This window comes from Cicer arietinum, chromosome 6 (assembly GCF_000331145.2).
Source record: "Cicer arietinum cultivar CDC Frontier isolate Library 1 chromosome 6, Cicar.CDCFrontier_v2.0, whole genome shotgun sequence".
NCBI lineage: Eukaryota > Viridiplantae > Streptophyta > Magnoliopsida > Fabales > Fabaceae > Cicer > Cicer arietinum.
In genome coordinates, this window is record NC_021165.2 from 57,480,092 (window position 1) to 57,491,546 (window position 11,455).

Here is an 11,455-nt window from a genome sequence, read left to right on the forward strand (position 1 = left end):
CCTCTCCCACATTCCTCATCAGGTATAGATAATCTTTGAGCGGCGAATACATCACGAATGAACCTCGACCGATAGATTTGGCATTTGACACAATACATGGAAATCATATACATCAAGATTCAGCAACAGTTGCACGCTCTCTCTCTCTCTCTTTATCGTGATTTTCTCATGAGTGTACTGTTTGTGACCATTAACATTTTCCATAATCTTTATACTTTTATGCATGAAAAAATCACAGAGAAGGTGAATCAGATCATCAATGAGTTTCTTGACAAAGTATCTAATTTGTACTCTTGCAGGCTAATTGCACTTTTGCTTAAGGTTGGTGTGATTTCAAGGCTGCAAAGCATGCCAAACATTAATAAGCTCTAAAACTTGCAGCTAATAAAGGGTGTTCATATCAAATGAAATCCAAAACCTTGATCTCAGTTTGATGGCAAGTACTTTTATATAAAACAGATTAGTTGATTTAATAAAGAAAAAAATGAATTAATCGTCAATATAGTCTCTGAAATTTTAAGGTTCAAACAATTTAGTCACTGAAATCATCTAAATTTCAAAATGATCTCTGAAATTGAAAAATCCACGATGACATTAATCTCTCTATAAAACAACTTTGGAGGAATGACCTAAAAAAACTAATGTGGTCCATGATTTTCATTTTGATAAATAATTTAGAAGTTTCATTAATTTTATGAACTAAATTGCCCATACAATGAATGCCTAAAATGAACAACCATTCCTTAACTCCAATCTAATTCAGTCTAGGCTAACCATTTATTTCTTTCCCAGATTGCAGTTTCGCCGGGGTAATGAAATGATACACGATGCCTTCAATATAGAGCAAGAAACAATCAAATTAACACAAAATGGAAAGAAAATCAGTGTACTAATATTTAATTATCCATATTAAGGGACAATTCACAGAAAGACCAAATTCAAATGAACAAAAGTAAAAGGATTCAAAATTCAAACCAAGTAAAAGAAACCCTTTGGTCACGATCGCAGAAGCGAAAGGCTGCATATGAGAACAATAGCATAGACAGCACAATCCATGAAAACAGCATCAACAACACTCTTCACCACCATACCAATTTCCAATGTTTTAGCAAGTTGTCCACCCCATTGATCAGAAGAATCATCGCTGTTCTGTCTTCTCCTCGACCTATCATCAAATCCTCTTTGTTTCCCAGAAATAAGTCTCGAAACAACAATCGTTAAATTGGTGAGCAGAACTAAGTAAAGTGGCTTAAAACTTATCACACTCTTAATCAAAGAGAATCCTAGATATGATGCAACAACTAATAGAGCCATGAAAATGGAGCAACAAAGACGAGTAATACTCGAGGCATCAATCGCATTGGTCACGTCGCTTGGGATTATGAAATTGAAACTTCTAGGTTCCTCAGGTTGTTGCTGGAAAATTTCATTAGATAAATCTGGTTGTGGTTGTGGTTGTGAGTGTAATTGAAGATTTTCAGGTTCAGGTTGAATTTCAGAAGTTGGAACAGTTGAAATTTCATTTTGAGTGTGTTGTTTTTCATGCAAAGGAGGTGTTTGGGTTATGGTTCTTTCGGAAGGAACGTGATTTTCCAAAACGGGATTCGAGTGTTCCGCTTCTTCCTTGCCGTGAAGCAAATCTGAACAAAAGCGATAGAAATTGAAATTGAGATATTTTGTTTTGAAAATGAATTTTAGGTTTTGGAATTGGATGATTGAAGAAAGAATAATAAGAAAGGAAAATTGAAATACCGGAAGAAGGGAGGGATTGGATTTGGCCTTTGATGAAAGCAAGACGATCGGAACCTTGTTGGAGGATTCTTTTCCTTCTTCGTGCTTCTCTGCTGTTTGCTGCTTCTGCCATTTTCTTTCTTCCAAGTCTTAAGCTTTTTTTTTTTTTTTTTTTTTTTTTTTTTTTTTTTTTTTTTTTTTTTTTTTTTTTTTTTTTTTTTTTTTTTTTTTTTTTTTTTTTTTTTTGAAGTTAGCTCACCGCTTACACTCACCTCAAGCAAAATCACTTCTTTAGATTAGAGGTGAACTAAATTTTAGTTACACTTTATTTTACTCAATTTTGGAGAGTGCTATATCTTGTTGTCTTTTTCACCATAATATATTTGGTATTAATTAGTGAAAATGGAAAGAGAAATAGAGGAGAATAATGTTTTAATTCTATGTATTAGTCTTTTTATTATTATTATTTGAGGTTGGACTTATAGATGCATATTAGTGTTTTTTAAATAAGGGAAAAAATGAAAATAAAATAAATTATAACTTATTTTATTATGTTCACGTTTTAAATAATAAATTGGTTTTATTTCGTCATAAAATATCTTGAATAATGGAATGAATTTATTTGTTGTATTCCACTCTACTATGTTTTGTTTTATTCTATTCTATTATGCTTTACTCTATTCATTTTAAAATATCCAAACAGAATCTAAGAAAAAGATAAACTTTTAATTTTTTACAAATTTAAAATGCTACAAATTAGTTTTTCTATCGATTTTCTTGCAAAATTAATTATTTGTACATATTTAAATTAGAGAAAAAAATATATTAATTAATTTATATATTTAAATTATTTGTAAAACAATTTCACACAAATATTTTATAACAATTATGTATTTTGTCAAATCACTCAACTTTAATAGGAGAAAAATCACTTTTGTCTTTGAAATAGTAACTCGCCATTGTAGTTAGGGGTGAGAATAGACTCAACCGAGTTAGATTTTACAACTCTCAAGTTTAGTCTTTAAAATAATTCAAGGTCTAAACCTAATCTAATATGTGGTATATCATAGATTTCTTGTTAGGCATGAGCATGACCTTTATAGAAGTCTAATATGATATGTTAATCTACTTAAAAACATATTTTATTTTAATGTCTTTTTCTTTATGAAAGTTTTAACATATTTGAATAAGTAATCAAACATATATTTAAATAAATTAACGAGTTAATTTGTTAATTAAATTAAATTCTATTTTGATATTTAACATGACATTTTGAAAAATATGACGTTATATAAATAGACGAGTTTGATAGGCCTTAAATGGCTTTTTTAACTAAATAGATTTTTTTAGAATGCTTGATCTTGTCTCTTTAAAAGAAAAGTCTAGTATGGCATGAACGTGATGTAAGCTAGGTCGTAGGTCTTGTTCGTCTGTTTGATATATTCTCATCCCTAATTGTGGTCCCTTAATTAGGAAAATATTTTAAATACTCAGATTTTAAACTCTATTAGTCAAATTCATCCCTAAATATAATCCCTAACGTTAACTCTAGATTAGCTCTCGTTAGATTTTGTTGATATGTTCCAAATCAAACCACATAGGGTGGACATATGGCACATTCTTATTGATTATGAGTGTAAAAAAAAAAAATCAAAGTTAAAGGGAAAAGTTGAAAGGGTAGTTAGATAATTATTTGTAAAACCTTTCGCACAATCCTTTTTCACTTTAGAACAAACACACTCTCACTCCCACTCTTGTCAATATTGAATCAAAACCTTCTCAATCATATTATGGCTCATAAATGTTGAATGAAAAGACAACTAATTTTAAAATCAACAAATTACACAACAACAACAACCACTCCTTCAATTACTTAAGTACTATCACATACACCAATTGAATCACAAAAGATGCAAAAATAAAATACTTCATTAACGTTATATCAAGAACCAAATTGTCCAGTTTTGCATTCACCTTTGTCTTAAATTGTTCATCCCTTGCACAATCATCCCCATAATATTTTTCAAAGTCTTTTGTTCCTTTTCTTCGTAATATCGCAGAAGCAAGATAGTCTTTTCATTCATCCACCCATATGAAGAAGTTGCAATTTTCAATATCATCCTACACACTAAAACAAAATGAAAAAATTTGTTTAATGTTAACATTCAAGGATATACACAAATAGAAGATTGAAATTACTTTGAGAAATCATACATTATGACATGGGCAAGTATATAATGATCTTCATGGATTCTTTGTTATTTTTGCTCTGAACACCATTGTCTTCTTCCTACACAAACATTTAAGGACTTGTTTATTCAATCTCATATCACCTCGTGAAGAAAAACTATGGTTAGAATCAACATTCGTGTATTCGTCTTGCCTGCAAAAATGAAGCACCGCCTCTTATCATGTTTATACGGATTCTTATTTCAAATTATAGAGATTTGAGAAAAGGAAAAATGATTTAGAGTTCATCATTTGGGGGAGAATACATATTATTCTTTTTTATTATGTATTTTGTTTCATTTCGGTCTCCTAACATTCAAATGGTAGTACCTTGCCATATCACACATTGACGTGACATATTAAAGTCCCTTCAATGTCACATTAAAATAAATTAACAATATAGTTAGTTAACCCAAAATTAACATTAGGGATTAATTTGTTTCATGTTAACATTCAAGTAAATACACAAATAGAATATTGAAATTTCTTTGAACTATCATACATTATGACATGGGCAAGTATATAATGATCTTTATGGATTCTTTGTTATTTTTGCTCTGAACACCATTGTCTTCTTCCCACCCAAACATTTAGGGACTTGTTTATTCAATCTCATATCACCTCGTGAAGAAGAACTATGGTCAGAATCAACATTCGTGTATTCGTCTTGCCTGCAAAAATGAAGCATTTAGAGTTCATCATTTGGGAGGAGAATACATGTTATTTCTTTTTATTATATATTTTGTTTCATTTCAATCTCTCAACATTCAAATGACAGTACCTTACCACATCACATGTTCGACGTGACATATTAAACTCCCTTCAATGTCACATCAACAAAAACTAACAACAGTTAACCCAAAATTAACATTAGGGATTAATTTGATTAACAAACTTCAAAATTATGGTGTTTAAAATGTGCTCCTTTAATTAAGGGACTATTATGATAACGTGTAACACTTTTACTCACTTTAATAGTATAACATGGAAAAATAAATAATTTTCATTAATTTTTAGACTCTTTATTTTGTAAGCAGCTAACATAGCAACCTTGTGTGAAAAGAAAGTAGTGCTCTAATTTCCTTAACTAGTAAGAATTTTGTCAATGTAATGATTTTAAACAATGAAGTGACTGCATTCAAATAACTTATTTGTGAATTAAAAGTTTGTTGACTAGAAAAATATTTCCTATTTTGTTACTATAAATTTTACAAATTTTATATTGATTCATTTTACTTTAAATTGTTTAATTACTCTAAGTGAATAATGATACTAACAACAATACTTAAATTTGTTACATCTTATTTTCCAGATCTGGATATCAAACATTTGAGCAAGAAACTCTAACATCTTCTTCTTAACCTTCTTCACAACATTATAGTACTTTTAAAGTTTCTCATGTAATTTTTTTTTCACTATTCTGATTTTGGCCTTTTAAAAATTATTAAAAGGACTTTTTCATACTTAGTACACCAAGTATGGTTAGGAATATCTTAAAATTGTTTTTTTATTCTAAGTTATTAAGTTTTATAAATCACTACGTTGTTGGATGATATTTCTAGGTATTAAGCATTGAAGAACTCAAGAATATATTTGAATTACTATTCAACTTTTTAATGTAGAGTGAAGTCACAACACTATATCACAATAAATTCTTCAATGTATATGTAATTTAGATCATTGTATCAATTACTTACATAGATATCTTAATCAAGTTTAAATCATTTTCTTAAGTTTTACAACTTATTTTATTTTACTTTGAAATCATTTGAAACTTTAAAATTTATTATATTTTATTTAAAAAAACTATTGAAGGACTAGGGGGTTACCTTAACAAAATTGAACAAAATTCTAAAACACCTCGTTGTTCACACGCACGCACGCACCCACACACACTTTGAAGTATTACTATAATAATTACACTTTGAAGTATTATTATAACAATTTATGAAGTAAAGTCTACTATGATGTAGTTGAAAATTGTAATACACTTACATGACACTTGTTCTATAAAAGGTTTTTTTTGTTCTTCTGATTGCAAATGTTAAAAGGCAGATTTACAAAGGTCGTCACGGTATCATTGTCCTCTGTCAGTCGACAATGATCGTTGAAAGAAAATATTATTATTTTAGATTTTAATTTTTTGAATTTATATAGAATGGTAAGAGTAGTGACTTTTATATGATACAATACTACATGTATTCTACATCTCTCCACAAAATACAAATAAAAAATAAAATGATAATTGTGTAAAAAAATTGAGAAGCATATATTATATGCTTTTATCAAGTCTGCTAAATATTTCTGAAGTTCATGAAAAAAAAAAATTCTAGGGAATGTTAGCATCAAAGAACATACTATAGGGCATAAGTTTTTTTTTTTGTTCAAACATGGAAATTGTTTTTACTTTTAACAATTTTTGTAAAGATATATCTTGTAGGTATATAAATATTGAACAATTTACCCCAAACAAAAGAGAGAATCATATTCAACTCATTATTATTAATATTTTGATGCAAACATTACATAACATATATCATAATGTCCAAATTATGTTGTTGCCATAATTATTCGAATGATTACAATTGATGAAAGTAGTTTCAGTTTGGTCTAAGCAAAGTTTTATTTTTCAGAGATATGAATTTCTCTTCACGCACATAAGAAAGTTGAGGTATTGTATGAATTGCTCCAATTATCGTACTGTTAATCAAGGATCTCGTATAAATTTTTTTAGATGAGGAACAATGTTGACTTTTGCAAAGATAGGTAATATTTCATGCTTATTTTGTATCGTCAATGCAAGGGAAGAATATCCTAATGGGTTATGTGCCATGAATGAGCATGTGTCATGTTTCTTCCATTCGTACTCCCAAAAATCATAATCAACTCTGTTTAAATTGATCTAAGTTAGTCTCCAAACGCTCAACAATTGCACGCTAAAAAACATAAAAAAGAAATAAAATTATTTATTGAATATACAATAGTAATAAATAAATGGCAACACAAGTTAAAGATATAAATATGAAACTCACTTCTTTAACCATTTGAGAATAGGAGCATAAAGTTGGTTGAGATCTAGTGTGATTGGAAGACTACAACCCATGTATAGTAAATTTGATTGGGATATTAGAGTTGCATGAGAACTTTGTTTGTTGTGCACAATAGGTTGTTAACCATTGTTGGACCAGCTTGTAATAGTTATAAGCACCATAGTTTGTGCTAATTAGTAGTAGAAGAAAGCATGAAAAGTAGCATTTTTTATATGTAAAGACACTGAACAAATAACTCAAGTAATTAGTAATGAATGATAAGGTGTAAATACAAATGAAGTTAACTTTCATTAAATAGACATAATTTTATAGGTAGTATCTTGTGAAGGTATTAACCTCATGAACCATGTGGGTGTTTGGGAGTTTGCATATTTAGAATAATTCAATTTTACACTCTAATTGGAACAATAAATAAAATGAAAAAAAAAAAGATGCGATGAAGTAGACTTTATATGATTATGGTTTTATTTAATCTTTGTTTAATCATATTCCACTTTATATTGCCTTATTCAAAGTTTGTAGTTTATTTCATATGCATTCAATCAAATTTAGTACTACTTCCAAGTTAGTCTTCTCTATTATAAGTTAATATGTTCATTCATTCCCTCCATTACATTATAGGGAATGACACTCTATTTGATATTTGTGTTATCATTTCTTATTAGAAAAAGAATACAATTATTACATCATGTTCTTTCCTCAACCACATTTCATTACAAAATAAAAGAGAAATAAATAATATGAATGAATTAAACATACCTTCAACTCAACATGAATTAGAGAATTGTTTAATGACTTCTCAAACACTAAAAAATGGACTATCTAAGTTAGTTAAGAAAATAGATAATTTCTAAGTCATATATTTGTACAATAAGCCTCTCTAGAGTATAAACTACTTGTACATTGAAATTCAATGTGTGATTGGACTTACAAACTTTTAGTGGTTTACAAATTTTCCCATTAATAAATAACATGCCTTTATAAAGGTGATTGGACTTACTTACTTTAGTGGTTTACAAATTTTCCCATTAATAAATGCCTTTGCCTTTATAAATTTTAGTTGCTTCCAAATTTTCTAGTAGTGACTTTTTCTTTCTCTCTTTGGGAACTTTCTTAATTAATTGTGTTGCTATTCTCTAATTAATCAAAATTATGTCAATCTCATATTAATATTAATTCTTAAATAAAATCCAAAATATCTACATAATATAATATGATATTCAGATAAATTAAATAAAAATAAATAAATAATGTAACATAGTTGAGTCAAAAAAAAAAATTATCCAATAATTTTTTTTGTTTATAAATAAAATAATATAATTACCATCAAAAACTTAACAATATCGATCTTTTGCTAGAGAGCATAATAACTATGCCACATAATTTTACATGTAAAATACAATAACCATCAATTCATACCTACAAAATTTATACTTTAAATAAACAACTAGAATATAACCCGTACTATGCATGGGTTTAAACTTTTTTTGAACACGATATATATAATTTATTAATGTATTAATTTTTAAGATTATAAGAAGAATAAATGAGATAGAAGAAATTGTTGAGTTTGTAATTAAATAAGTATTTTTACTCCTGAGATATTACGATAAAAATAATTTTTTGTAAAATTTTAATCATAAAAAATTAACAATTTTTTTAAGGATGGAAAATTTATTATTAATCAAAGTAGAACTAATCACCCTTTTATAACCGTTTTGGGTCGAATTTAAACTCTCTCTAAAATATTAAAATCTTACCATTTAACTAACACCTCATGGACATAAATATTAACTATGATTTAAGTGAAAATTTATATAACTGATAATCACATACTCTATTTTTATTAAAGTATATAAGTTATCTGAGTAAAAAAAAAAAAGTATATAAATTATGTAAAAATTATTAAGATTATAACATATTTTCTGCCATATTTTAAAATGTTTTCAAAATACTCATGACAAATACATACATGGATAATTATTATAAAATAAAAAAGACACCAAAATCACTTATTAGATTGACAAATTGCTATTTGTGCATTATATACATGGTAAATATACGTGTCGATGCAGTAGTAATAATAAAAAGGTACAAATGTTGTATATTGATTATTTTTAATATATAAATAAGCATTTAAAATTATTTGAATTTTTTTTATCAATTATATTGCTAATTTTTATAAAAATATTTTTGTTTTAATATTATTTATTTATTTTTGTTTAAAAGATTGTCTGTTTGTAGTTGATTATTGGTTTTTAAGTTGTGATTATTATATTTTTATATATTTTATAGTGATTTAAGATAATACATTATCATTATTTAAATATAATTAAAATATTATGATCTATTTATCTGTAATGAATTACGAAGAGTAAGTTAATATAAAATTAAGTTTGTTATAAGAGTTATGTTTTTTATTTTTAGTTTTATCCATAGAGTTATTAAATTAAATTTTGATGATTATATTTTAATTATATATGTGGTCATTTAAAATGATTATAACATTTTAATTATTAAAATATTGTGATGTATTTAAATATAATGAATTATCAATAATAACTTAATATAAAATTAAATTTATAATAATAATAATGTTTTTTATTTTTAGTTTTTTAATCATGCAACGTTATAGTATAAAATTATAGAAAATGATTATTCTTTAGAGATAAAGTTAGTTTTTTTGTTTTATTTTTTGCTACCAAATTCATCTTATTCAAAACTTATTTTTGTTGTCGACTATAAGCATGAATAAATTGTATTTTATTAATTGTTTGTCTTTTCTTTTTATTTATGGTATTAAGTTGGTTGTTACATTTAATTATTAAAATGTAATTAAAATATTATTGTATATTAAAATGTAATGAATTACCAATTGTAACTTAATTTGAAATTAAGTTTGTATTAATAGTTATGCTTTTATTGTTTGTTTTTTAATCGTAGAGATGAATGAGTTAGTGCTTATGGGCTATGGCCCAAGTCGCTACCAAAAAATATTTGCTAAAGGAAACCATAATACTTGTTTATATCCAACTATCTATTATATAGTTAAATTAAAAGTCTAAAAAATAAAGGAATTGAAAATGCCGCTTTGTGGTTTAAGAATTCAAATATGTTCAATGGGCTCTTAGTTATAGAAAAACAAATGATTTGTATCCAAAAGAAAATGTGTTGTCCACGTTAAAATAGAACTGAAAGACATAGATAAAAAAAAATAGAAGATGAGTAAAATTAAATGGAGAAAGAAAATGACCTAAGGATAAACTTTGACCTAGTTTATGATGTCGCTAAATATGTTACACAATCTCAAATTTTTCATTCATATTTGGGGTGAGAATTGAGAAATCATATTAGATTTGAACTGTATAGATAAAAAAAAAAAAGGTAAAATAGAAGATGGATAAAATATAAATGGAGAAATAAATTGACTTAATTTGACGCAACCGAGGAAGTCACCATGAGTTACACAATCTCACATTTTCTATTGATATTTGGGTGAGAATGGAAAAGTCATGAAATATTTAATGTTGTGTAAACGATAAAACTTTGTATTTAAAGTGTGTTCTCCACCAAAATTTAAGAATGAAACAAAATGATGATTCTTGAAATAACATAAGAAATAATGTATTTTGTTACCAACAACTAATCTGAATATACAAAGTTAGAAATGAATGAGTACTAAAAGTTGATTGAAGTGATAAGATAGTAAAATTATTTTCATGAGAAGATTTGATAGTAAAATTATTTTCATGATGAGCTTTAATAGTAAAATTATTTTTCATGAAGAGCTTTTGTGTGTGGGTTCTCAACATATATATATGATGATGTGTGAGATGCAAAAACTATATTGAGAAATAATATGTATAAGATAAATTGTGGAAACATATGAAGGGTGCCACATAAGAATATAAGTTATGTGAAACAAATGTTATGATGTGACACATAAGTGTTTGATGTGTCAATCAATAAAATTAGCGGTTTGATTTAATATATTATAATAGATTGCAAAAAAATTCAATTTTCTTTCCAAAATTGCCACCTGCCACCTCTCTCTCTCCTCTCAAAAATAATTCTTCTTAAATTTTTTTGTTTTACCATTTTAATGTAGTGTTAATATAGGCAAAATATTTATTTTGACAATATTATATTATTAATAAGTAGTTCATGGATTCTCAATAATTTTAAGGTCCTCTAAGTATTACATATAACTTGTCAACATGTTGATAAATTTGTAATTTCAGAGAACACTTATAGTTGATATGAGCTAATACAAACAAATATTTTTTTCGAAGATAGATGAAATTAAAGAGTTTTGTGAATTTTACGATATTCTTAATTGTTAGTCGTATACAAAAAAAAAAAAAAAAATTAATTGTTAAAATTAAAATTTTTGTTTGATTATTTTTCAACGACTTCTAAAGTGTTTTATCGTTAATGTACTTTTG

The 11,455-nt window shown here is 26.6% G+C and overlaps 1 protein-coding gene across 5 annotated transcripts in view; it reads right to left on the bottom strand.

Moving 5' to 3' along the window:
• LOC101508434 (uncharacterized) overlaps positions 1 to 2,095 on the bottom strand; it is a 3,060-nt gene extending 965 nt beyond the window's left edge. Inside the window, exons 1-3 of one of the 5 annotated variants that reach the window (XR_001144820.3) lie at positions 1,753 to 1,923; positions 976 to 1,640; positions 775 to 831 (exon numbers count right to left, since the gene is read on the bottom strand). Coding sequence is in view for 4 of the 5 variants with exons in the window: in XM_004514401.4 (XP_004514458.1) it covers positions 997 to 1,640; positions 1,753 to 1,864 (756 nt within the window). In the remaining variant the exon portion in view is untranslated. Of the gene's footprint in view, positions 1 to 625; positions 832 to 872; positions 1,641 to 1,752; positions 1,924 to 1,961 lie in introns of those variants that run through there. The other 4 variants (XM_004514402.4, XM_073369407.1, XM_004514401.4 and 1 more) reach the window with 4 other exon arrangements.
• Between the last annotated feature and the right edge of the window lie 9,360 nt (positions 2,096 to 11,455).